This window comes from Diachasma alloeum, unplaced genomic scaffold (assembly GCF_001412515.2).
Source record: "Diachasma alloeum isolate Michigan unplaced genomic scaffold, Dall2.0 Dall_scaffold_00339, whole genome shotgun sequence".
Classification (NCBI taxonomy): Eukaryota; Metazoa; Arthropoda; class Insecta; order Hymenoptera; family Braconidae; genus Diachasma; species Diachasma alloeum.
Genome location: NW_021680478.1, coordinates 190,479 through 217,073, shown reverse-complemented (window position 1 = coordinate 217,073; position 26,595 = coordinate 190,479). Strand labels below are relative to the sequence as shown.

Sequence of the window (26,595 nt, the reverse complement as noted above, 5' to 3'; positions counted from 1 at the left end):
TCATTTTATTTGTAGAATTTCTTAATTTCCTTATTTTTCGCTACTTGAGGCCTTTTTGGCTCCAGAAGTATTCATGTAGCTCTCAATATGAAACAAAAATCCTGATCAACTTCTGCGGTTTGGAGTGGTTAAGTGAAAATGAGGGTCATTTATTCTTATTACTCACAACAGTAATGTGGTATAATATCCCACTCAATTGATTTGACATAAAAAATTGAAAATTACCAGTAAATTCTTAGTCAGTGCTTATATCACCAGGTCCGAAAAACCCCGATTCTACCTTCGCTTTGCTCGGTTAGATTGCAGTTTTCAGGCCCAATGACATATAGTACATTACATGCCCCCACCTTGGAAAACAGATCACCGTCTCCCACGTGCAAGATTGCCTCCCGAGCCGAAGGCAAGGATGGCAAGCACTTGGGGGAGGGTGAGGGTAATATTTCAAATAGTTGAGAATAAGAAAATTTTCATTTATTTGTTCTTTGTTTTAGTTTTTCGAAGGCGATATGGAGAAATATAGGAATATATTCTTTTTTCGTTTCTTTTAGAAATTGGAATATTGATTTGGGATTCCTTCTCCCTTTTATTGGAGGTTACATGGGCCAGTGGCAGGATGGAAAAAACATTTGGATCTCATGCAACGTTGGATCTAAACATGAACTCATTTCCGGACATGAAAATAAGTTGAGATTTAATACTGAGCTTACATCTAAATGGAGTTCAAAATATATATTCATGAAAAATGAAACATATGCCACCATACTCTAGGCTGAGGCACGCCTAGCGCGCCCCATACGCTAGTTTTATAAAAAAATATGTACAAACATGCCTCGATCCTTACAGACAATCAGAATAACTGGGAAGGTCAAGTATTCAACCCTGAGGGTCAAACGAATAAAATTAAAACTACGTATTGATCCTTGCGATTACTCTGCCAGTGACTTCCATTTGACCCTTGAGAACGTTTCACACTTTTGGGATTATTCTGCTCGACTCTCCCGTCTGACTTTACCAACGTTTGACACTTAGGATAATTTTCAAAGTGGAAGTCGAGCTCTTCCGTCTTTTCACATTTCATTTTATGTCTCTTAGTGCAGCTAAAATATGTGGGATATCCATTTTACCCGATTTATTTATAACATTGTAAGATATCCATTATACTTCGTGTTGACTTTATTCTTCCTTTCACTCTACGTTGACCGAATAGGCTTCAAACTGGAGTCTTATATGTGAAAAAACATTGAAACATTCAAATAATCGTAATTACAGTCTTAACTGGCAGACATAAATTTATTATTATGACTTATTACAAAAAGTCATAACCTCGATTATCCGCTTTTCAAGTTGATTTCACTGTTGTTTAGTGATTTCTCTCTATTATTCATCTCAGAAGTTGAAAATGAATTTACCTGTGAACAGAAAAAATTATAAAACTGTTTAAAGCGGATTTTATGTTCTTGCGTATTCCAAAATACATTATTAGCGAAATGGTACAACGTTATTGGGATAACATTACATTTTTGTTGAAAAGGGAATTATTCTGGTAATCAAAGACAAACTGAGAAAATTTCACCAATAAACGATAAGTGACGAATCGAATAGTGATTTGTTTACCACTTCACACAGTCTTATTTTATCGTTATTCTCACCGAAGGTTTTCTTTTTCGTCTTCTTCGATAACAAATTCTCCTCATTTAGTTTACGAAATTCTGCAACCCTCTGTTTAAACAATTTGATATCATAGCTTTCACCGACAGTCGTTCCTTCCACTGATGCAATGTAATCAGTGATGAATGAGTTGAACATTATTGTTTCTACGAACCACTCGAGGAAAAATTGTACTGTTTTTGACGTACAGGCTTTCACGAATGACTCTTTCTGCAATGAACAAAAATAAATCATTAATTATCACTTTCTGGTTCATTTAAGAGATGAAGGCAATGGGAGCGGACGCGTGCATAGGAAAATTGTGAAGACTTCGTGATTATATTTTAGAAATTACATTAATATCTTGAGAGAATAAGTGGTTTTACTACAAATAATTATAGCTCTTTTGCGCCCTTACTGCGGCAATGAGTGGCGCAAGAAAAAACCTATCAGATTTTTCGCTTGGAATGAAGGTTGCAACAAATAGTATCTTTTCACACTTCTTCTTAGAGTCGATAAATACTGATATTTGCACGTTTCTGTACGATTCATCAGAAAGAAAATCATTTTACCTGAAGAATGATCTTTCCATCCTGTTGCGTGGCTAGATGAGTCTCCAGATGAGCACAAGTCTCGACAAAGACCCTGAGAAAAGCCTCAGATACCAAGAAATTTCTGATAACATCTCCATGCTCAGTGTTATTAGTAACAAGTTGCAGAGCTGAACGAATACCTTCTTGTAGTCTCTTGGGAAGGATTGATCCTTCATCTCCAACAGCAGTGAGGACCTTCGAAGTGTCCAAATCAACTACGATGCCATCCTGAATTGATCCCACCTGGAAAATAAAGAACCAAATGTTTTGATATGTGATAGTAACATTATGATATATGATAGTACTATGATATGAAAAAATAGAAGAAGAGAATAGTGAAATAAGAATTTAAAAAACGAGAACCCACTCAAAAGCAAATTGCTAATTTATTAGCAACAATTACCATACTCATTTATTTAAAAAATGCCATTGTCCAGTTGTTTTCATTTTAAGGTCCTGATTCTCAGAGCTCGTATTTGCCGTAGATACGGGTCAGGACACATTTTTTTAAAGCAGGTATACATCTAAACAAATGTCTCCCAGTGGTCATTTTCAAATTGCAGGATTTTTGGAACTCATTGGTGTTTCCTCTTGAAGAATTAACTTTTTCTATTGAATCTACATAAAGCCAATTTTACCCTCACCTGTGCATTGCTCCCACCCTTCTCCTTCAAAATCCCAATCACAAACGGCGGAGGCGCCCCGAGAATCTCCTGCAATCCCTCAATATCCGGTAGCACCGGAATAAAGGTATGGGGCCACCTAAATGGATACAATAGACTTTGGAGAGCTTCCACACAAGTGCTCAGTTTACTCAATTTTCCTCCCAGCAACACAACTTTCCTCTCCAGCAACAGACTTCCGAACAAGAAAATCAAAACCTTGTTGTTGACAGCATCGAACAGCTGGCTCATATCTCTCTCTTCCAACCTTGGATCTGCAGTTCTCATAATCAAACTCTCATAGCCCTCTCCCTCCCTCAATCCCCGACCGCCCTCTTTGACAACCGCTTTCAGCCTTTCGCCCTCATTATCCTTCTTGTTATTATTAATAACGAAATTTGAAAGTGCCTCAAATTGCTCCTCCTTAATCATCCTGAGACTGTTTCCAGGTTTCGGCATCGAACTGTTATACAATTCCTCAATAAAACCTCTTCGATTCTTATCGGAAAGCCCATGCCTGCCCTCCAACTCTTGAAGAACTTTATGATAGAACCCGCTGGCCCGGTGTTTAGTAATTAAACAATAGGTTAGAGGTAAAACAGGCCCGCCTTCTGGTTTAACTCTAATGCAGTACCCAAATCTTCTGTTCCCTTTTTCGTCCATCAAACACAGCGAATGGAATTGATTATGATTGGAATCATCAGGGGGCCAATCCTGTGCATCTGGAAAGCAAAAATTTTCTATCCACGCTGGTACTTCAGCGTAAATTGGATACTTATCCTTGACGTAAGGAACTTTAGTGCTCAGATTCAGCTCAACTAGGAGACAAACGTCGAACAAACGATCTGTTTCTCTTCTGAGACTTAGTTCGTTGTTCGGGGCGTACTTTGTCGATACTTTTCGCACATAATATTTACGTTTTTCTGTGAGGGAACGGTGGAGTTTTTCCTTAGATAGCTTGTGGGTGTTCTCATGGTTCTTAAAGAGGCGGAGTTTGTCGCTGAATGTCGTCAGCTCTTCGGTCAGGGAGAGGGTTGAAGCGAGACTGTCCGTGTCGGAGGACGTCGACGACTCGGTTGATGGCTCCGTCGATGACATGGGGAATTTTCCGAAAGCTTGGTTCAAGAGCTGCTCTGCCTGAAATGAGGAATGAAAGATTGAAACAGTTTAGTGTGAAAACGTAATTTCTTACATTTATCAGAATTTATTTGTTGATATCTCCTCATGTACATGAATGAAAAGCATTTCCCTAAGTTTTAAGGCTTTCGCGGTCATGATTAATCACTGGTTGTGGGTGCACCGAGGCGATTTTTACACTGCTCTCTGCAGTAGAACTTCAGCTTAGACCAGAGAAGGGCACAGAACGCTCATCGAGTGATCGTTGCTCGCGGACCCAATTAGCTCGGTTACAATAGGTTGAATAGGCCCCTTTGTACCAGGCGTAGGACTTCTACGACCCCCTTTATGGGGCGCCCTCTGACTCACTTAGCCCGGGAAGGAGTAGGGGTAGTGTGATACTCCGTAAAATTGAAACTTCTAGAATATGTACTTTGTTTTTTAAGAGCCTTTTTAAGTTAAAACTCTTGAGTTGAAAAAAATTATTAATAGCATTTACTGTGAGGAATTGAAGTAGATATACATGAACATGTTTTTTTTTGTAATTAAAAAAAAAAGTATGCCTAACGCAGGGATGGGCAAAGTCCAGGTAGCTTGGAGTAACCGCGTAAGCTTGTATTAGGAAGCCCATAAACTTTATTGGCCTTCCAGTGATAGGGGTCTAGTACGATCATAGTGGGGGTAGCAGTGGGGGCCGCAGTGGCAATGGAGTGGGGAATGTTCAAACTCCATAATAATTATTTTGCTTTTTTCATGCAATTATGTGGTTATGAAATGGCTTTCCATACCCACATGATACAAGAATATTTAATGGAAAAATCTCACATCTTCTGAAAAAAGTTTAATTGAATTTGGAAAGTAATTTTAAATAAAAAAAGGTCTTTAAAATTTGTTTACATCACTAGTTTATGGAATAAACTTCTAAAAACATTATATCTTCACGTTTAATGACATTCTACATAATTTCCAGGTAAAATTAGAAGATCGCCAAAATCCATTACAAAACTTCCATGCGGACGCAAAAACAAAAAAAAGTAGAACATAGTACATAAGAGTCGCATAAGCAAGGAATAAATCATAAAGTTTGTAACTATTAAACATCAAGTAAAAAATACATCATAAGGCCGACCAATCGGGAGAAACTAAACAAAAATCAAATAAAAAAAATTACCAAATAATGCACCTCTGCACTCTGGATCCTTCCACCTGTTTCTCCCCCCACCACCACTTCCTCCTGTTTCTTGTTTCCCTCATCGCACCAGCTTCTTGAGAGATAATTACACTTCGCACTCGAGAGATTTCCAAGCCCAGTGATATCAGTTCCGGAATTCGTATCGAATGAGAAAGGTTCAGCGTAAACTCTTTCCTCATTCCTTCTGTCTCCACTGTCTCTTCTTCTGCCCTCCAAGAATGTCGAAAGTTCTGTAGAAAGCCTTCTATCATCAGGACTGAGCGATTCTTTATAATATCCACTTGAGTTGAAAATATTCTCAATAGAGAAACTCAGAGAATCCTCTGACTTCGACTTTATATTAATTAACAAATCCTCACCAAAATAATGTTGAAATGTTGGTTGTTCATAAACAGTGCAACTAGCACAGTTCAAATATGGCAGACAATCAAATGTCGAATGTTTTCTACTTTTCGATTTATCAAATTTCCCCAACTTCCTATCACCCTCTGTCGTCCTTGATAATCGATTACTAAAGAATGATTTTTTATCATTTTTCTCAACGCTGTTTTTTATATTTAAATCACTCTGCGATTTGTTAGAATCGAACCCAATTGAGATTTCACTCCTGTCTCGTCTTGGCATTATTACTTTAGGTCCCAATGCCTTCTGATGTTGAATTAGGACGGTTTCTAATTTTTCCAGCATCTTTTGCGAATTTCTAGGTTTATGTGTTGATTCACTTTGATGAGTTAGAGAACAAAAATTCATGGGGATTTTTGGTTCTTTCAATTTATTCAATTCATTCTGTTCATTCTCTTGTTCTCTCGTTTTGTCCGAAGTTGTTGGAAACTTCGGAAAGTCCTTGCAAGACGAGAAATCGTCATCACTTGTGCTGGTGGAAGAGAATGAATTTTTAGGAACTGAATCAGTTATGTCACTTTCTGTTGTTTGTAAAACGAATTTCAACGGTTTACTACGGGATTTGGGGGAGACAAAAACGGGAAGGTCTGGATGGCTTCTTTGGACCAAGGGTGAGTGTGCGAACGTCCTGGGGGGCTTTTTCGGAGGTGGACCAGAAGGTAAGGGAGATTGGAGTGCTGCCTTGAGGCTTTCTGTTAGTTCTAACGATAAAGAAATGTTCTTTGAGGATTTCCTCCGAGATAACTCTTCCCTCACATCTACGTTTTTCTGTACGGCTTCTTGGGAACTTCTAAAAATGTTGTCTGGTGATTTTGAAGGTTTCACCACTCGCGTGTATTCAACTCCATTCATCAGAAACTTTTCTATCTCTGAAGAATCGATGTTTTCACAATTTTCGATTTTTTTGTTTTGAACGAGAGAAGAAAAATCAATTTCATCTCTTGATTCATTTGTATCTTTTGATTCCTCTTCAGTTCTCAGGGGGTAAATGTTTTTGTGACGTGAGATTACAGTTGTTCTCACTGTATTTTCCATTATTTTTGCTGATATTTCTCTTTCTTTTGATTTTTTTTCGTTTGATTCGTTGAAATTCGAATTCGATATGTAGAAATTTGTTTTTTTCTTCACACTTCCTATTTGTCCATATTCGGCAGTTTCTTCAAATATTTTCACAGTCTTGTGAACGAGAGAAGGCGATTTTTCAATGGAGGGGGAATGGAGATGCTTTACGCGAGAGAGCTTGTCACCTCTGAACGCTGGAGTCCGTTTGATGTTCTTAGAAGGATTAGAAAGCTGACGAGTGACATTGAGCTTGAGATTCTTCTTCACTTTCACTGGTGAGGCACTTAGAGATCGACGGAGTATGTCCTTTTGGTCAGGGTTGGAAGGAGCTAGATCACACATCGTGCCCTCGAATTTTTTTTTAATGAGGGTGACTTTTGCACCGTTTTCCGAGGGAATGTGTGACATTTGGAAAGATTTTTAGGAGATTCTACTCAAAAAAGGATTAAGGAGTTCGTTGAGATAGGGAGCGCCTGGTGCAGCTGACTTGAATGTTTTTTTCATGCATTTTACTGAAAAAATAAAAAGCAAAATTTTCTTAACGAAGTAACAGAACAGTTGTTCCTCAGGAAAATGAGAAAATTAGAAAAATGCGAAAAGAAATAAATCGAAATGGAAAAAAGTCGGTAACAAAAATTGTTGTAATACTCAACTGGAAATTGTGTAAATTTTAAAATAAGAATGAGAAAATAATGCTTCTTCAGTGGAATGAATTCATAAACAGAGAAAAGAAAAAAATTGACCGAGCATATCATAACATGTGATTTTAAGGGGATATATTAATAAGATCTATTTTGTCAGAAATTCCCTTAATCCAATGATAGATTCTTCTGCCGCTTTCACATGAAGCTGAATCTAGCGAAAGATTCGACAGCAGAAGAGTTGTCTTAGGCGACTCTAGGAGCGTACAGATGTTTTTAAGTAATGTACAAACTCTTTCGAAGTTGAAAAACATTTGCACATATGATTATTTGACTCTCCTACACTTAAATATCCTCTAAATTCAATTTAGAGGATATTTAAGTGTGAGGATATTTAAATATCCTCTAAATCCAATTTTCCGCTGACGAATATTCTGCTAGTTTCAGCTTCATCTCTTTCACCTACAATTACGCAAATTGAGACGAAAATCCTTGCTTCCAAGATGATACTGAATCACTCTTAAAAATGAAAACAAGTTTTTTTTGCTTTGAAATGAAAAAAAGTTTCTTCCCCATTGATATTTGTGTTTCATCGATTTAGTACTAAAGTGAAACACGTAACAAATCAAAGTTAACATTTCAATTGCTAATTGTGATTCGGTATCTGTAAATTGGGTAATTCTCTTTGCAACGATTCAAGCAACAAATTGGGAGGTATCTGCAAGGATACCAAAAAGACTGTCTAATATCCGCCTCCAAATTTATCTTCGCAGAAAAGTTACCTTAAATAACCCGAAAGTTATCTTGTGGCTGCAAAATACCGTTCTGTGCTGACATTACTCAGCCTTTTTGATATACTAGCAGATACCTTTCGCGAGTGTGCTCCTTGTTTATATAATTCTATTCCTCGAATCTAATTCTCTTCTTAATTCATGATGAGAATGAAACCAAAAATCTTCAATCCAGAAATAACATTTCAAATTGAAAATTTACAGAAAATAATTTTAAAATGCTCGAAACGTGCTTGAGAGCCACTGTTTTTCTCCACACCAGCTGTTCGATCTATTCACCAACGTCCACTCAATTCTGTGGCATTGTTTGCTAAGGTTAAGTTGCGTTTCAAAATCCAAAACTTGAAACTCATCAATTGTCATGGAAAAAATCTAATTAAAGAATTGCTATTTCCGATTTGTTTACTCATCGCTGAATCAGCCGCGTATTAACGCCCACGCCTTAATGACGAGCATCGATAACGGGTGTCAATAAACCCGATTACCGCCTGCAGTCTTCAAAATATTTTGTTCCAAACGTCTAACAATTTTTTCGCAAGAATTTTAAAAAATCAATCGAATTACGTATCATTTTTAACGGGGTTTGAAGTAAAGGTTAGAATGTAAAACTTGATCGAATTCGTACTTACAGACTGATTTTGCTCGTGGATCACGATCCGGTCGTTTTCACTTGCACATTCACTGGGAAATAAAACATAAACCACTGACGACTACCAGACAAAATTATGTTTCACTTATTAAACAAATTACATTTTTCTCCACCTGAGTTATTGGAGAGTAATTTCTGATAATGACGGGCATCCACCAAGCCACATGAATTGAATACTATTTTCGTGAACAATAAGTGCATTTACTGCGCTTCTTTAAAGGAAAGCAGAAGAACAATCGTGCACGAGTTCTGCCAAGCTACTGCTCGACACTGTGTTGAGTGCATGCAACAAGTTTCTATGCGATCCACATGTAAGGGTATCTAAGAGGTCATGAGAGAATTTTTGTTACTTTTTATTCCTATGCTACTCATATTGATTCTTGCAATATTTCTCTCATTTTTTTTTCAATTTTCTCTATGAGGGAGTAGTCCATCTGCTGCGCACTGTTTATATAAACGGAAAATTTTCATTCATCAATTAATTCATTTATTTTTTATTCCCGTCAGTAGGCGCGCTCACAAAAATTTTCGTAATGAGGTATAGGTAACATACCTTAAAATTGTAAATATTGAAAGAAAGCATTTTCATATGCCTTAAGTAATTATCTCGCTTCCTCCTGGGGCAAGAAAATCTCCCCCAGAGTGCACCAATAAATTGATTTTTATTAATAATATTTTATTTCAATAAATTAGGAGTCAAGATTAATTCTCTCATCGCGCGTCTAAAGTCAGTGGAGAGATACGTTCTAGCATTGGGTACGCTGATCAGTCGTGGGGACTAGAGTGAGAAGACCAGAGTACGAACCTCTCTCTCTGTATCTAGTACACTGAATTCTGCCAAAGAAGTAACCTCGATCGGAGTGGTGGGGAGCACGCGCACAAGTGGGGATTTGGATAGAGTGGGGGTATACGACTGAGGTTACTCCTTTGGCAGGAAGCACCTTACGCACTTTACGGGAGGATTCTCCCTTTTGCGCGCTTAAAGAACGGCGGAGAATCGCGGGCCTCCTGACGGGTCAAATAAACGGACAGTATTGTATACATTTATATCACATAAAAAATTATCGTCGAAATCTTTTCAATTATGACAAAATATTCGTTTGTCTGTTATCTCGGTCGAGTTCGAAGGTAGTTCGAGGTGGGCCAGAAGGTAAGAGAGATTGGAGTGCTGCCTTGAGGCTTTCTGTTAGTTCTCAACAGGTTCATGGTAAACTGTTGGTCTATTCCATAAAAACTGAAAATTATGTATCATATCGTTATGAATAAAATAGAAAGAAAAATTCAGTATTTTTATTTTATCAATGTCGATTCTGAGAAATGACCCCCGGAGTAAGCGCGTGGTGGTGGATACAGTCGCATTCTCTGCATTCACTTCTCCAACAGCCCCTTGAGTGTGACTCTAACGGGAGTCTACTGTAGTGATCTTTCGGAGGACGCGCTTCGTACAATTACGATTGAACTTCATTTGGTAAGCCCCATCAATTAAACGAACTTGGCAAGTTCGATCAATTGCACGAACTTACCAAGTGAAAGTCAATCGTTCAATTAAAATTCAATCAACTGAGAATCGAAAGGTGGAATAAGAGTTTTCAATACATTCTCCGTAAAAAAAATTTATTCATGAGCACTTGAGGTTTGCAATTAATTGTATTATATTTTGTGAACGAGTGGTTTTCCCTCTTCCAGGCCGGAGTCCGATACAGTCGATCGATTATCCTTCATCTGGAACAATTGATGAAACATTCAACAATAGTTTTTGGGCTCATGGTATCTATGAAAATCCCAAGGACATAAGGAATGTTATGTTATTTAATAACTGAATTTACCTTCACATGTGCGTATAAAATGATCCCTCCTAATGTCAAGGCAATTCCAGTCGCCTGATTAAAAGCCAGCGATTCGTGAAAAATCATAGCTCCTCCCAATAATAAAAGACAAAATTTGCAATGTCCTACCATATTATACCTGCATTTTTAATTGAGGAAAAAACAAGGAAAAAACATGGTGTAAAATATTATTGAGAATATTCAATAGAAATTTTGTTAATGAAAAGTTCCATGTGAATTGATTGATTCAAATTCTCAAAAAATCGCAATTTCAGACGCTCAACAATAACATGAGGCTCCGAAACCCGCCCATTTTCGGCGTGCTATTCGAAATATGAAATCACGGATTAAAATGCGATAATTCCACGATTAAGAAATGTATATCGCAATTTTTTGAATTTTGGAATGCTTCAATTCCGTAAATAGTGTTCTAGTTATTGAAGGATACGTTAATGGTGATGTATACCCAATGATCCAATAGGATGTGAGGTTCACGAAAAAAGCAACAATGCTTGATAAAAGCACCATTAGCTGAAAGAGACAACAAGTTTCTCAATTATTATAAATTAAAATTTACTAATTAACATTCTTGAGATGGAAAAATTCTAAAAACTTGGTGAAAAAAATATCCTTACAATGTCCAAACTAGTCCAATGGTGAGTGATAGTGTTACCAACGGGTTCCAAAATTGGTATTATAACAAACAGCATTACAGCAGAAATGGGAGCTTGGTAATATAATAGTTGCATGGGATCCATTTGAAATTCCTTTTGCTTTCTATTCACCCACTAAAAATCCAATAAGCATTATCAAACAATTGGAACACACTGAACTGAATCCTTAATGATACATATAGAGACAATCCCTTAGACCAATGGTAGACAACAAGGAATATTAGGAATATTAGCACATATATATCTGAATTTCGTAAGTGTATGTACGACAATCAAAATACTATTTTCATAAATGTAAAGTCTGCAGAATAGGCACGCTTGGAATTTTCTCCTCAAACAGCTCGTTGCTGACATAAGTACATTGATAACATAGATATTACTTTTGATTGAGTGAATCAGAAATTCATTGTTTAATTATTTCAGTAACGAAACATCCCACATCAAACTGGCATGAGACCTTCTGCGAAACAGAAAATATCTTACAAGATATACTTCTTTTGCTTCATTTTCTATACCCTGTTTCGTTTGAGATATATACAAAATTGACAACTTTTTAAAAAATAATCTCACAACTTGATAAAGTGATGTGATGATCACTCCTAGTCCCGCATAAATTGTTCCCCTGATATTAAACTGCAGATCGTAATAAAAGTTGATGATAACGCCCAAAACAATCGGTATCAGGGTTAATTTGACCATCACACTAAAATGTTTTTCATAGAAACACATCTGGATGACGATGACACAAGGCGTAGTCAGCATCTTGGCTACCTGATATGTTCCAATAGTATTATATGCCAAGCTCAAATTTGTCAGCACCACAAATCCACAGAAACTTGTGGCAATTAAAATCATGTCCTTGGCTGCTACACTTTTCACACAAAACACATCGAATTTCTCACATATTAACAAACCGAGAAAAGTTACAGCAAAATGGATCATAGACAAAGTTATGTTTGGAAATCCAATATGAAGATAAATCCATTTGTTTAATAACACAATAATGATAGAAAATATTATGTTCAGTATTAAATAAAATACTGTCTTTGTTTTCTTATGCATTATGAAGAACTTGACTCATATATTTGCATAACTGAAAAATATAAAAAAATGACATTCTTTATTCTGCAGTCAACTTATCAATCTATTGCAGTTGCATTATTGAAAGTGCGTTCACTGTTTTCTAACATTTCCAATTACAATTTCCTTTTGAATTTGTATGGTTCTTTAAATTATTTATGAATTGTTTCATGATAAAAAATTCCTTCATATTTTTGATCGCTAAAATCCCCAAATTTGTTGGGATTTTTATATACTGCTTGCATGATTTTCCATTTTTTAAGTTGGATTTGAAATAATTTTTGATTGTTTGCTGATCACGTCCCGGGATTCAATTATCATTTATCATTTTTCTAGATTCTTGACACTTAGGGACGGTTTCTCTACGTTCCCTTTGCGTTGGAGACCCTTTACACTAGTCGATTTGTCAATTCGGCCATTCGGCTGAAGGTTATGAAGAATTAGAGTTTTTCGGCCAATTCACAAACTAATGGCGCCCTGTTACGATCGACTCTTCAATTAGAGAGTTTTTGAAAATATGAAACAGATGGCAGCAGGACGTTACCACTCCCAGGTACTTAGCCGACATCAGTCACTAATTAGAAAAACGACCTTATGTACTCAATTATACATCGTTAGTACAATGGACATTTTTTTTTGTATATTTACCCATTAATTTAAAAAAATTAATGAAGTTTTTGCATGATGCTAGCTGACAACAATGAAAAATCGATCGATTGACCTAAATTAATGGTCAATTTGAAAAGAAATCGTTTATATATTAAGAATTTCATGTTTTTATCATTTGTACATTCATTGTTATTTAGTTAAGCTACTGTAAAAAATTATGATCTATCCCCACCCCCAGTATAAGTGGTTCCTGTTTTACCGGGACGCTATAAATGCATGCGATACCTGACGGGCGTTGACCGAACTAAAAAATACGTACATCAAAAACAACATTGTAATCGATCATTATCATCCTAAAAACACGCGAGGAAAATTAAAATTTGTGACAAACAGTTGCGGTTGCGGTTTTACCACAACCGGTGCCGTGAACCAAATTGAAACCATTCGTCGACCATTTGACACGGCCAGCGCCGCCATCGGTGAATAGCGAGCTCAATACCTCGTTACTTTCGGGTTTCAAAAGTAACAATATAACAGTAACGAATGATTACTACGCGCATATCTTTAGTTGTTATGTGAACGCCCGTGCGCCTTAGAGCCTAGGTGGCGTTTTCTTATTTAGCGAGCCCAATAGGAGAATGAGGAAGGATAAGGATATAATAATTGCAAATCAATATGGTGGTTTATTATTGTTTTTATCGGTCGAAGGACCTGTTGCAGTGCAGTTGTTCATTACAAAAAACATTTAGGAATGTCTCAATCCCTAGATGATACTAATATCATTTATGTCTACGACTTACCGTTTTTTGAACGAGACGAATTGTGTAAATTATTAAACCAGAATAATGCGTGGGAGGAACTTGCTGGTAAGAATCTTTTCCTCATCATTTTTCCAAGAAATACTGAGTGACAGTTAATGTGGAATTCTGAATGGAATGGTTGTAAAGTTCAATATGAAAATTCTAGATAAATTTTGACAAATTCGAAGAAAACATTTTTCGTAGAAAATAAATGATCGTCCTTAGAATATTTTTTATATCCGGCTATATCTCACAGGTTTGACTGTATTACCCCCTTTCTGCCAATTTTCATGTTTTTTTTTCATTTTTCTGGTAAGCTGTTGACCATATTGATGTGAAATAATATACCGTTCTCGTGGTTTACCATGATTCAATGATTTACGAAGTTTCATCTTTTTTTTTGCGTTCTGCTTCCAAATGGAAGCTTTGTAATTAGTTGATTTTTTGAGATATGATATTTTTAGAAAACGAGCGCCGGTGTAGCCGCAACGTTGATAGTATCAAAACTTGGTACCTATTAAACGGCGCTTTTTTCCGGTATTTTTGAAAAACGTAAAAATTATGTTCAAAAACGTAATATGCGAACGAAGTAAAATCAATAAAAAGGGTAAGTCGGAACTGAAATTGTCCGAAGCGCCACATAAATTTTACAATTTGTTCCGTAAAGATTAACCACCTGTCTGATGACTCACCGCCGTGGAAACAAGAACTTGTTCCGTAATTTTTCCGCAACGATTGAGAAATTTTACGGAATGGAACGTAGAAATAACTCACCACCTTCATAAAAATTGTTGAACGTTCAAGAATTTTTTTATTTCGGAGGCATAATAAGTCGGGAAGTTTCTGCAAGATTTTACCTCTTCGGGAGAAATTACGTGACAACTTCGTACTTTTTTTCGATGATGAATGTGAGAATTTCCTGAACGTTTTAGATTTCTTCTCTTCCATTCCTATCAAAATCGCCAGGAAATGATTCCCCATTACGAATTACGTGACTTGTTCCTTAATTTTTACTGAATATTTCTCTCCGTGTACTTTCTTGATTAATATACAATTGATTCACTCAGGGAAATGGATGAAGTACCCTCATTCAACAATATCATCCCTCCAAGAGGAGAAAAACCCAACGGATCACCTCTTAGATCTGTGGGGTCGCCACAATCACAAAATATCCGAATTATTCGGTTTATTATCTCAAATGCAACATTACCGTGCCATGTTGATACTCAAACCCTTCGTGGATACAAAGTACCACGTGTTGATCGATCGAGGTGAGGGGAACGTGAAGGCCGTCCTGGCCAGAAGAAAAAACCCCCAAAAAGATTCGAAAATTGAGGCGCAGAATTTCAACCAAATCACTTCCCAACTCCCTGTCGAGCAAAAAATCATCCGGAATTACAAAGGGGCTAAGGATAGCATTAAGATCATCAACAAGTCGGAAATGCTCTGCCCACCTCAAACAGCACCCAGCAATTCCAATAATCTACTGGTGGTTACCCCCGGAGCAGGCTCGAGAGTATCTCCTCTTCCAGAACGCGCTGGAACATGCTCGTTGCGGGGAAATGGATTTTCCTTTGGTAAGGAAACTACATTGCCCCAAATTTCGTATCAGGACCTCAGTATCGCAACTGGTGGATGGAATCCGCAGTTAGTGCTAGGGAGAGGAGGATTCGGGACTGTTTTCAGAGGTAAAATTTAAATAAACCTATTTATTGGTTGATTATTAATTGCGTGAGGTGTGAGATCCATTGCCAATGTAAGATCGATGCAGCGATTAAGATCGAAAATGTAAGACTACTTTAGGGTCTAATCAAACACTAATAATTTTCAAAAATTTATGACCGGAAAAGAGTGATCAAATAAAAAGACATTTTTTATTGTATTTCCAGGACTTTGGAAAAATACTGAAGTTGCAATAAAAAAAATCGAGAGGAAAGGTCCAGAAACTGACGAGAGCTACATGCAGCAGCTCCAACAACTATTAAGGGAACTAACCATTTTGAATTCCCGTCCTCATGAGAATATTTTGTCTCTCTATGCTTTCAGCATGGGTGGAGATGCACCTTGTCTCGTGTATCAATTTATGGCAAATGGATCTTTAGCTGATAGATTGCAGTTGAGGCACGGCACGCAGCCTCTAACGTGGCTAGAGAGGCATGAGATTGCTAAGGGAACGGCGAGGGGACTGCAGTATTTGCACGAGATTGGAGAAAAACCCTTAATTCATGGCGATATCAAGAGTGCTAATATTTTATTGGATAAAAATTTCGAACCCAGAATTGGAGACTTTGGACTTGCTAGGGAGGGCTCTAAGGAGGATTCGATAAAGGTAAATTATTTTACATGGATCCAGGTACAATTTCTGTGGTGAATTGATAAACTAGGTTACGTGCATTTTTTCCAAAAATGCGTTTTTTATCGTGAAATCTTTTCCCAACCATTTGTGGAAACAATTTGGCAAAAAAAAAAAGTTTTCCAAAAATGCACTTATTCTAGTTTACCAATTTACCACAGACTTTATAAGGTGTTGAATGATTCACAGAATTTCGCAAAGAGACAATCTAATAGCACATTAGAGTAGTAGGCCTGCCCTCACATTCGTTGAACTCGGAATTTATGCCTCTGTGGTTATAAGATTGTCTAATATGTGGAAATTTTTTTTTTGAGAGTAAGATAGGTAGCACCAGTGGGTTGATTTTCACTCGTAAAATCCTCATGGATATAAATGTGATGGAATTATTTTCCTTTAAAGTCATATTGAACTCATAAAGAGAATGTTAATTCAATTAGGCACGTTCCAATTATTTTTCGAGAATGATAGAATAAATCGTTTCAACTTCTAATGCCAATTTACTTTTAGATCAGCAAAATTCAAGGAACAAGGCCCTATCTTCCTGACGAATTTCTGATGAATAAGACATTATCTAGAAAAATCGATACTTACTCATATGGTATCGTAATGTTTGAACTGGCCACTGGGCTCCCAATTTACGATCAATCACGATCTGATCACAAATACTTGAAAGACTTAGTTAATCACTGGTTCGAGAAAAACTGGGACTTGTCGCAGTTGATGGACAGAAAGGCTGGAGTGGCTAACAAAGAGGTCTACAATCATTTAATTCTCGTTGGAAACTGGTGCTCAAACGGACTAGCTAAGCATAGGCCAGAAATGGCTGCTGTCTTCGAAAAATTGAATTTCAATATTTTATATCAAAGAAAGTAACAAAGAAACAAGCAAAGCTGATCAAACATCTTTATGCAAATGTGAATTTTTCTATGAATCATTTTTAATTGAATTGATGAAAGGATCATTTAATCAACTGGAAATAAATTGTTCCCGTCGGCTGTAGTACATTGTAAAATAAAACTCTAATTGTAAACGATTATAGTAAATAAATTTTCAAATTTATAATAAGATTATATGGAGAATCTACAAAAGGTGTTTCATTATTATTCATTTATTTAATAGCTTTTATATGTTCCGTAAGCTCATTGCCCACATAACTGTCATTTAGCAGTAAAAGTGAAGTATTCAAATCACACTCACGCATAAATTCTACCCCTCGTGTATTTTGCTCTCAATTGTCTTAAATTGCGTACGGGTAGGATAAAATACATCGAGGTTCAAGGTGAAATTATTGTTACTTGTAACTCATTAATAAGTGATTTCATGGCAGAGTATCAGTACAAATTTTTATCTGGAAATTGAATTCCTCATGTCTTATTAATGAGATAAGTTTATATTCAGGATTGAGATACATAAAGTAGAACAATTTTTCCAATTTCCATTCGACGAAATTGTATCATCTTTCAATGCTGTTTTTGACATCATAAGTATAAAATATCCATTCACATCAAAAACTCGAAAATTGTATTTACCTGTTCTGCTTCACTTTTGAATTTACAAAGTTCCCCAATGACATTTTCAGTCAGCTCATTTAAACACTTTCTTCAAAACATTTCAAACATTTTTTCTCACTCATTTCACTAATTATAATTTATCAATTAATGAAATAGTTATTGATATCTATCGAGGGAATTGATAACCCCCACTTGCATACCCCAGCCCCACACCCCTCTGGGTATGAGTAGTTGCCCTAGCCACTTCGTATTGTTGTTCCATATTAGTAAACATTTCCTCTTGTTTCTTGAGAATATCTGGTTTGGAACCTGTGGTCTGAGGAACAGAGGAAGCATCACCTTTTATCCCCATGAGTCTCTTAAACTTCGCCGTCATCTTCCCATCCTGATCGTGAGTGAAGGTCGTGCCCACCCAGGTATTTGACCCAGTAACAGTTGTCGCTTTTTGTCCTTCATCTGGCTTTGACTAAACGTATTACAACAAAATCAGGAATTTTTAATGAATTAATCTGTGGATGATGGGAGAATGAAAGTACAGCATTTCTAAAACTGTACTTTTATTCTCTTTTATTCAATAGTATATCTCTAACCTAGGGAGGAGGTAAAATAAAGGAGTCGTACCCACGTGGCGATGGTGGTAAGCACGTGGGTAAGAGTCCTTTATTTTACCATCCGTGGTTAGAACCGGATTTTGTGCCCGCCGTGACGAAAAGATGATTATTCGAACGTGGTAATGATAGGATAGAACGGGGTAGAAAAGGATTTTTAGGTTGAAAATAACTCAATTCATACATTCGGCCAAATAAGTTAATTCCTAACTGAAGTTGGTTCCCCCATTGAGCTCACACGGTGTAGCTTCACATGGGACAGACTTTATTTCACCGAGTGTATGTTTACTGAATTACATCAGTGTTTCCGTCTTGCTTGGAGACCCTCATCAGAACAATACCCTACATTTACTATCCTATAATTAGCTGGAGATACAAAAGGAACAGTTAAAATAAGAGCTCAGCACTTACAAGAGATAGACTAGGTTGTGAAATGACAGATTTCAACTGTGTTTGTTTCCCATCATTGGGAGATCACAGAAATGTGAATAGAAGACATGTTCCTGGTGGGGATGCTCATGTTTAAAAATAAATACAATGTAAAACAGTATCAGTAACAAAAAATGTAAATCAGAAAACGCCGGAGTTCATTTGTAATAAATTAGATTCGTTATGAAAATAAATCTTCCACAAATTTTCGGGTAAGATGCGTGCTGTTTGCCGAGATAATTCAAGAATTACAAAAGATAGATCACATCAATTTATCATTAAAGTCACCTTCTGCTGGATGCACGATTTTATTGGGAAATGTTAGGGGACTTTTTTATCCCACAAATTTGTGGTGAACCTTTTTGAACCGTCGTGACCTTTACGGCCATTAGGGTTACTGGAGTCTTTAGGGTCATAGAGACTACAACGAGCACAGAAATCAAAACGGTCAAAATATCCTGTTTGATACTGTTATGAGTGATGGCGACGTTAAGATAAAATTCCAACTAATTGGCACCAAGACAATTTAACAATAACGATAATCTTAATACACATGGAATTTTTAATTTCTAAAATTACCTTATTCGCCCAAAGGAGTTTTCGTTTCTGTATTTGTTCAGCGTACTTCCCTTGAGTGGCAGTAGCCAGAGGATTGTAAAAACTTTGCTCCATGTTACTAGGTGTCACAGGATTACCCTCAGGAGTTTTCAGCTCGATCCCCAGCTTCTCCAGTTGTGCCAGTTTATTCCTTCCTTTTTCTTCTCTGTAAGACATCGATCTGAATGGAACAGCGGGTGGTCTGTCCTTCGATCTAGATCTTGATCTGATTCTCTCCCTATCCTTTTCTTTATGATGTGAGGATCTGTCGTCCCTGTGGCGATCCTTTCGATCAGTTCTCGAATGTCTTCTGTCCCTCTCTCTTTTCCTGTTTCGTCTACTATCTCTGTGATGATCTTTATGATAGTCTTTGTCACTTCTGTCGCGTTCATCTCGTCTCGACTCATCTCTTTTCGAACTCCTGCGATCGTCTTCACGTGGTCGACGATCGTCATCACGAGACTTTCGGTCTCTGTAGTCCCTGGAGTCTGTATCACGTCTTCTTTCGTCTGTTTCACGTCGGGAACGTTCCTCCTGGCGAGAACGATCCGATTTTTCACGCTTTGAATCATCCCTGGAAGTATGGTGATCAGGTGTTCGCCTGTAACAGGATTACCTTTCTGCAGGGATCGACCACACAGATTTTCATTATTATTTGGATCTTTCAGGGGCTCTTGTGGTAATTAGGTGAACGGTCAAGTGTGGGCGGAGGAGGTGGAAGTTCATGTTTTGCGTTTTCTAAAGTATTGTATAAACCACGAGTGAAGTTAGGCGACAAGTTCGTATGCAGTCTTTGAAAATCAGGAAAAACTAATCGGTGATCTTCACGTTGTTGTTCAGTAGTAATACCTCGAGAATTTCATAATAAACGGATATTTCCCGATAGCTCCGTTGTAGACAAGCGAGAGCAACATGATTATTTGTTTGCAGGGAAAGTTGAAGGAAATATCTCATTATTTTTTCAATGTAAATTTCAGTCAATAGAATTGCACCATTTGACGTGACGTTGTCCAACTCACATGGTTTTTAACAGAATGTTTTTTTAAATAATTTTTTCTGGTAGTGGATGTATATAAAACAAAAAAAAATTCAGTTGCGCGAGCCTCTCGTCGAAACTGGTATTCGGGTGGGAAAGATAATCTTCAGAATACCACTTGAGCTCGTGATTTTCTAAACTGAAAAACTCGACTCCTTTGTTTGTTGGAAACAAACAAAGGAGTCGTGAGGTTTACAAAATACCTCAAAATGTTTTTCATGTTTTCCAGGGTAGTTGAGAAAAGTGATGAAAAGTTGTAACAGGCGGAGGGGGTTATCTGAGGTTATCTCCTGATCATTTTTCCTAATATTGCCTGTTATTGACAGGCAATGTTAGGAAAACTAAACTAAACAGGCCAACTAAACAATCACTTCACCTTAAATTCAACCAATATTCTCTAATTGACAATCAATTGATCTCAAGGAAACAATTTTTCGTGATGGTTCCATCATCTCAACAATTGGTCAGTCGTGTTCGGAGGAAAAAAGATTGTGATGTACTATTTTTTTTCCTCATCAAGATTCGTATTCCAAAATGACGAAACTTGAAGAAATCACCATACCTATGCTCCGGTGAGCTTCTCCCCCTGGCACTCCTTCCAGACACGTGAAAGTCTTGTGGGCTTCTGCCTCTCTCACTCCCAGAGTTCTCAGTAGAATTGTTGTTGTTGCTGTCCTAAAGAAACGAGAATAAATCTAATCAAACTAACTGCAATGACAATAACAACGACCAAAAAACACTTGAAATGCGCGAAAACCTCCCAAAACCCAAGTGGAACGGTTCATGGTAGCAACTGGGATTTTAAAAAGAAACTTTTGTTCTCGTAAGTCTCGTCTTATTACCTGATTAACAATCTCATTGGAGACTAACAGGGATCGAACGGGGGCTATTTGCATACTTACACATTTTCCGATTTGCATATTCGAGTCCGACATACCTTTTTTTTATCATTCCGGCCGTCATACGACCGTCATGACAAAAATAATGTTCGTCGCATGGCCGCAAAAAATTTTTTTGCCTTATATGATTGCAGCAAACTCATTTGACAGAAAACTTTCATTCGGCGTAGTGATGAGAAATACTATTTAAAATATGTGTCTCAAAACTTTAATTATTTGGCAGATATATACCTCCTCCCTTGCCTGGACCTTTAAGCCATGATTGATTCCATTTTGACAACAATTTTTTAAGTGATCATTAAAAATCGATGTTTGCAAAAATGTAAAATTTTTTAGAATCTTTACCGAAAATTAAAATTTGGTGAGTGTCAATAGATTGTGCTGTTCAAGTCCATATTCATGAATGAAATCATGAAATACAAAAGATCTTCTTTAACCCTAGTCTGGTCACCTGACGGGAAAATGCGACTTTAGTCACCTTCGCGGGAGAGTGCCGCCGTGTTATTTAGGCTCCAGCATTGCCGAATCCACTCTACACTTCCCGGGCGCGTTTACCGATTCCCAGCAACGTCGCGCAACAGGCAATTTCATTTAACACGGGAAAAAATTGTTCACCTGTTGGAAATAATTTTTTTTCTCCCAGAATTAAGGATACAATATTGAAAAAAAAAATACTAGAATTTTCCAGATACTTCAATTGACGAATTCAATTTTTCTCAAATTTTTCCGGTCAACCAGTCAATGGCAAGATGAACCAGTCGACGGCAATTCCCTCGCATGGTGATCAGTCTAGGGTTAAGGAAATTTTGGGGGAAAAATATACCACACACGATACACACACCATCTAAAAATCGCATATTCGGACTTTTTAGACCATATTTAGTTATCCTAACACAAAAAATTCGAAACTTAAATTTGAATGATTACAAAACTTCCATTCGGAAACAAAAAACATTGAAAATTGATACATCTTTGAGTAACGTGTAATTAATCCCGTTTAATTATAAAATGATTCTGTATTGGCAGTTATGCACGAATGTATGAATTATGATTGCGATAGAATCTGCTAGTTTGAGTAGAATCAGTGCAAATACAAATGTTAACATTTTTTACCTACTCACACATTGCCATCAGTAAAGTAACTCTGCGCAAATTATTGTACGTGGGAATGAACTTAATTCATTTCAGAAGGAAAATTATCGACTTTTGAATCGCCTCCAATGTGTAATTGTGGAAATTTCGATGTGCGACACTGCACATCTGAAAATGGGAAAGTATACAAAATAGCCTCGAAACATTTCCCCAATGACCAAATTGGTTAATTCAAATTTCGGTTAATTCTCGTTTTTTAATCGTTTTAAACAATGTTTTCTGCATTTACTGATTATACTTTCTTTTGGGACTTTTTGTTAGTGTTACCTTGCTGCTGTCTTCCTCTACTCACCTATGGCGCTTCATTAGGACTTGGGGGGTAGAGCTTGAGTTATGACCCTCGCAACAGCATTGACCATTTGCCGAAGTTGCGCAGATATTGTATTCATGTATTACCAACAGAGGCTACGTGTTAATATTTTCTCACGAAATGGCAACCATTCCCATTTACTTATTGATATAAGCGATTTTATACATTCTTTGCTGGTGCTTTCTATGTTTAAAGAGGGTAATTTTTTAACGATTTTCAGAGGTAATGTTTGGTTCATTCAATAATGATGATTAACGTACAAGGGATGAGTCAAAAATTCAGGCACAAATCGATTTGTGAATATTTTTGGAAAGAACGGTTTTTGCCAGGTAAAATACCTTCGCAAATAAAATATGAGGTGAAAAATAGAGAGAAGGCGAGGAGTGGCCAACCACACGAGTAAAAAACCCCATCGCAGAAGCCCGGGACAAAATTTTTTTGTAGTGATTTTCAAGTTTTCAAGTTAGGGAAGTATGCAATACCAATTCTCAGACGAGAAATCGTGAGAAGCAGTACAGAAAAGGTACTTTTCTGTATTTTCTCCTTAATCGACTATATGCGATAATTCAAATAATAATGTATTGAATTTAAAAAAATGTTCCTTCTTTTTGCCACTTGACGTTGAAACCCGAATTAAGTGAAACTATCGGTTGAATAATGTCAACTTCGCTTCAGTGATTACGTTGAAATATTCCCATATCCCTCAACTTTATATCGATTCATAAATGAAAGAACAATGAATTCTATGAACAAAAAATAGTCAATTCAAAATGAACACAAAAAACCTCATTACTACTATTGCCTCAGTATATTTCCTAACACTCTTCCCCCAACCCTATTCCATCAGTTTCGATTAGGATATCACTTAAACTATACTCCTGAGCTTAATGACTACAATAAACAAGAAAAAGTATTTCTCAGTGTTCCATGCATTATGTTCATACCTCACTCATGTCCATTTGAACTGGGTCATAATTCACGTCGCTAGCTCTTCTCTCTGTAACTTCAATTCTCGTCTGGGGTGTCTGTAAGGCCAAACATCATCAATTAATTCCTGAAATAGATTAATATACTCCAAAATGAATAGAGTCTCTATTCCCACACTCCACAGTAAAATTTACCGTAGGTATACGGGAAATTTTCCCGCGGATTTAAAATACTTTCTACCGTGGATATAAGGTAGATGGGCAAGTGCATTGGGTCCCTTTTTACCGTGGATATAAGATAGGTGCATATGAGGTATTCCACGCCAAATGAGTCAACCGCTGACCCTCACCCTTTTGGAAATTGATGGCGATTTTTTGTGCGATTGGGGAGGTTGAAAAACTATATCTCAAATTTTTTTAGACTTTTTCGGCAGCCCAGTTCGGAGATATGATTTGTGTTTCGTTTTTCCGGTTTTTTTCAATAACTCGAGTTCTATCCATCCGATTTTGATATATTAAGCGTCAAAATTTTTCATTTTTTACTACCCATAAGAAAATAGTTTTAGTGAATTTTTTTTTTCGATCTCTAGATGCGCATAATAACGACTTTTCGAATAAAAAAGTTGAAAAACTTGAATTTTGCAAATTACATCACCTATGATTTGTTTAATTTACATTTATTCATTCAACTCATATCCATGGTAGAAATTACCTTAAATCGACGGGAAAACGTCCGGTGTATCCAGGCTAAAAGTTACCGTGGGACGTGTGAATAGACACTATCAAATAAATAAACAATGGCTGCTATCTTTTTTTCTTTTCCCAGTAATTGTGAGAAAAAAAAAACTTATTGTCGATTGAAACTGCCCTCAGACTAGTTTTTGATTTATATCTGAACACTCTCTTAGAGGGTTGAGAAGATAACAGAGGAGTTTGAAATTTCTGCACAGTGAATTTTGTAGATACTTCTAAAAGTTGTAGATTCATGATGTTTTTTACGTCACAATATAAAAGAAAGAAATTCCTCTTTAATTCTTTCGCAATTCACTCATTACTGAAATGATTCATGAATTAACGTCAATATGTGTGTGAAATTACGAATTAATACTAAAGGCGAGTTTTCGGTTCAATTTAATCACAGCTAATCTGTTGTTAAAGTTAAGACCCCTTACCACTGAACCTAACCAATCAAGGATCTTAATCCGGAGTTAACTTTAACCGAGTTCAAACCGTGGTTAGCTAAACCAAAAACTGGCCCTAAATACGTAATTATCAGGAAAATGAGTAAGCAGTATTACAACCAAATAGCAGGAGGCCCTATTGCAGATCGCTAAATCCCAGCAAAAGAATGACTTGATAATTTCCTTCAGGACGAAATGGTAGGCAAGAAAAATAGACCAGGAAAAAATGGCCCACTCAAGCAAAACATGGTAAAACCCACCGAACTTAGAAGTTTCCCTTGGCCTATTTTTTCCATGGTCTATTTTTTGCGGGATTCGGACGAAATATGACAAGACATTGAACTGATTCCCTGAGAGCAACTCACATTGACTAAATTCACGAATCCTTTGGTCCTGTACTTATCTTCAACTATTTACGATTGATTAATTCTGTGCAAGCGTCGTCGAGCCTTGAAATTTTCGATACATTGCCAGTAATACTCACTTGTGAATGTTTTATGGATTGCAATGATGCAGTTACCTTCGTATCCTCTGAATTGTCACTGTTTTCACCATCACTTCCATAATTGATTAATGAATCCATGTGGATTTAAAAAAAAATTCGACGTGTTTTTTAATAGAATTCGTTCTTGCTTTATTATTCGTTATATTGTACTATGTACATTCTGCGGTGGTATTTTTATGGCATTATTCTTTGTTTAATCATTGCGCCTGAAGAGGGCTACCCAAAGGGATAGACCATGGTGAATAGAGGCAAGGAGGCTGAACAGGCTGAAGTGAGGGTAACTTTTGTGGATAGATTCTAAATTGTAATTTTGTACAGCTGGCATGAGGGCGCTACTATCTAGATTGTCGGTAAAAACCGCTGGGTTTCGATATAGGAAGTTCCCGCTAGGGACACTCTAGTGTCTTTCCTAGAGATATTTAATACTCCAGAATTTCTTAACCTGTCGAATGCCTTACTCATGTTCACTCCTTTCCAGTTCTTTACATCGTGCTACAAACACGTGGCCGAAGTTGTAATTTACAATTTTCAAGTGAATTACTGAGCTAAACACGTGAGTATCGTATAGAAATCCTTCCTAAGTATTTAATAATTATATTTTCCATTATTTTGATAGTTATTTGTCTACGGGAAGCTTAGAATTTCGACCCGGGAGTGCCCGAGAGTCACAGCTTCCCGGACAATTTCGTTTTCAACAATTTCTAAATTTCATTGACCATTTCTATTGATTTTATTTGCAGTCCTTAACATTTCAGCTAATTACGATGTTGAGGAATTGTCTCGTTCATTTTGGTGATCGACTCGGAGGTTTGTCAAGTAGATGCTCAAACATAACCTAATGACGAATGTCATGAAATTCTCGAAGCATTTGAGGGATTGAAATGAAAGTTCTAGGCAATTTTTGCATTTACTTGTGCAATACTTGAGATCGTATCTGAGAGTTCGAGGCAGAATTTTTTAGAGCTTAGTATTTTTCAACTTGATGAAATAGACTAAAAACTCCAAGATAGAATATTTCTGCTTGGAATCCAAGGTTTCTGTTTACTTGGTCCTCTATGAAGGAATATTTCCAGGGGTGCGGGGAGTATATTTCGTGTTGGAATTAATTTTTTGAAGGTTATTCCATTATGGAGACTTTATTTATTTGATGGTTATGATTTTGTAGAAAAGACTATTTCTGTTTTTTTAATAGTTATGAAAATTCTCAAAATAAAAGTTCTCAGGACATTTTCCTCTAAACCTTGTCTCGAAAATATCGACGAATCCAAAATGAATTAATCAATTTCATCAATGCTTTTCACTATAAAATACATTGGTAAAATAATACAATCTATCGATGCAAAT

General features: G+C 36.8%; 4 protein-coding genes across 11 annotated transcripts; 1 reads left to right on the top strand and 3 right to left on the bottom strand.

Annotated features, from left to right (window-relative positions):
- Positions 1 to 449: 449 nt before the first annotated feature.
- Positions 450 to 9,003, bottom strand: LOC107040650. Of its 4 annotated transcripts, XM_015260822.1 has the most exons (7): positions 8,732 to 9,003; positions 5,570 to 7,186; positions 5,190 to 5,440; positions 2,885 to 4,039; positions 2,220 to 2,483; positions 1,650 to 1,878; positions 450 to 1,409 (listed from the first exon to the last, which is right to left on the bottom strand). In XM_015260822.1, the coding sequence occupies exons 2-7, from the start codon at positions 7,080 to 7,082 to the stop codon at positions 1,387 to 1,389; spliced, it is 3,435 nt and encodes a 1,144-aa protein (XP_015116308.1). In that variant the 5' UTR covers positions 7,083 to 7,186; positions 8,732 to 9,003; the 3' UTR covers positions 450 to 1,386. The 4 variants fall into 4 exon arrangements, with proteins under 4 accessions (XP_015116308.1, XP_015116305.1, XP_015116307.1 ...); XM_015260819.1 differs by having other exon boundaries at positions 5,190 to 7,186; XM_015260821.1 differs by having other exon boundaries at positions 5,190 to 7,186; positions 8,857 to 9,003.
- Positions 9,004 to 10,362: 1,359 nt separating this feature from the next.
- LOC107040658 (solute carrier family 35 member E3) lies at positions 10,363 to 12,781 on the bottom strand. The gene is made up of 5 exons (XM_015260838.2): positions 11,826 to 12,781; positions 11,217 to 11,369; positions 11,030 to 11,112; positions 10,582 to 10,720; positions 10,363 to 10,477 (listed from the first exon to the last, which is right to left on the bottom strand). Exons 1-5 carry the CDS (start codon positions 12,315 to 12,317, stop codon positions 10,406 to 10,408), a joined length of 939 nt encoding a protein of 312 aa, XP_015116324.1. The 5' UTR covers positions 12,318 to 12,781; the 3' UTR covers positions 10,363 to 10,405.
- Positions 12,613 to 17,168, top strand: LOC107040655 (serine/threonine-protein kinase pelle). Of its 3 annotated transcripts, none has more exons than XM_015260834.2 (4): positions 12,613 to 12,888; positions 14,812 to 15,432; positions 15,634 to 16,073; positions 16,605 to 17,168. In XM_015260834.2, the coding sequence occupies exons 2-4, from the start codon at positions 14,820 to 14,822 to the stop codon at positions 16,968 to 16,970; spliced, it is 1,419 nt and encodes a 472-aa protein (XP_015116320.1). In that variant the 5' UTR covers positions 12,613 to 12,888; positions 14,812 to 14,819; the 3' UTR covers positions 16,971 to 17,168. The 3 variants fall into 3 exon arrangements, with proteins under 3 accessions (XP_015116320.1, XP_015116318.1, XP_015116319.1); XM_015260832.2 differs by lacking the exon at positions 12,613 to 12,888 and adding an exon at positions 13,267 to 13,810; XM_015260833.2 differs by lacking the exon at positions 12,613 to 12,888 and adding an exon at positions 13,832 to 14,351.
- Positions 17,134 to 25,489, bottom strand: LOC107040656 (arginine/serine-rich coiled-coil protein 2). Of its 3 annotated transcripts, XM_015260837.2 has the most exons (6): positions 25,267 to 25,293; positions 25,112 to 25,195; positions 23,584 to 23,664; positions 20,841 to 20,953; positions 19,225 to 19,843; positions 17,134 to 18,074 (listed from the first exon to the last, which is right to left on the bottom strand). In XM_015260837.2, exons 3-6 carry the CDS (start codon positions 23,596 to 23,598, stop codon positions 17,775 to 17,777), a joined length of 1,047 nt encoding a protein of 348 aa, XP_015116323.1. In that variant the 5' UTR covers positions 23,599 to 23,664; positions 25,112 to 25,195; positions 25,267 to 25,293; the 3' UTR covers positions 17,134 to 17,774. The 3 variants fall into 3 exon arrangements, with proteins under 3 accessions (XP_015116323.1, XP_015116321.1, XP_015116322.1); XM_015260835.2 differs by lacking the exon at positions 25,112 to 25,195 and having other exon boundaries at positions 25,231 to 25,489; XM_015260836.2 differs by lacking the exon at positions 25,112 to 25,195 and having other exon boundaries at positions 25,267 to 25,488.
- Between the last annotated feature and the right edge of the window lie 1,106 nt (positions 25,490 to 26,595).

Coding starts and splice junctions, on each gene's coding strand:
- LOC107040650 (XM_015260819.1), bottom strand. CDS start 7,082: ATGTCACACATTCCCTCGGAAAACGGTGCAAAAGTCACCCTCATTAAA. Junction 2,484..2,884: donor AGGGTGGGAGCAATGCACAG/GTGAGGGTAAAA, acceptor TTTATTTTCCAG/GTGGGATCAATTCAGGATGG. Junction 1,410..1,649: donor GACGAAAAAGAAAACCTTCG/GTGAGAATAACG, acceptor TTCTGTTCACAG/GTAAATTCATTTTCAACTTC.
- LOC107040658 (XM_015260838.2), bottom strand. CDS start 12,317: ATGCATAAGAAAACAAAGACAGTATTTTATTTAATACTGAACATAATA. Junction 10,721..11,029: donor GGGTATACATCACCATTAAC/GTATCCTTCAAT, acceptor TTAAAAATGCAG/GTATAATATGGTAGGACATT. Junction 10,478..10,581: donor TTTTATACGCACATGTGAAG/GTAAATTCAGTT, acceptor CAATTGTTCCAG/ATGAAGGATAATCGATCGAC.
- LOC107040655 (XM_015260832.2), top strand. CDS start 13,696: ATGTCTCAATCCCTAGATGATACTAATATCATTTATGTCTACGACTTA. Junction 15,433..15,633: donor ATTCGGGACTGTTTTCAGAG/GTAAAATTTAAA, acceptor TTGTATTTCCAG/GACTTTGGAAAAATACTGAA. Junction 16,074..16,604: donor CTAAGGAGGATTCGATAAAG/GTAAATTATTTT, acceptor ATTTACTTTTAG/ATCAGCAAAATTCAAGGAAC.
- LOC107040656 (XM_015260835.2), bottom strand. CDS start 25,329: ATGGATTCATTAATCAATTATGGAAGTGATGGTGAAAACAGTGACAAT. Junction 20,954..23,583: donor TTCAAATGGACATGAGTGAG/GTATGAACATAA, acceptor TCGTTTCTTTAG/GACAGCAACAACAACAATTC. Junction 19,844..20,840: donor AGAAGCTCACCGGAGCATAG/GTATGGTGATTT, acceptor ATCCTGTTACAG/GCGAACACCTGATCACCATA.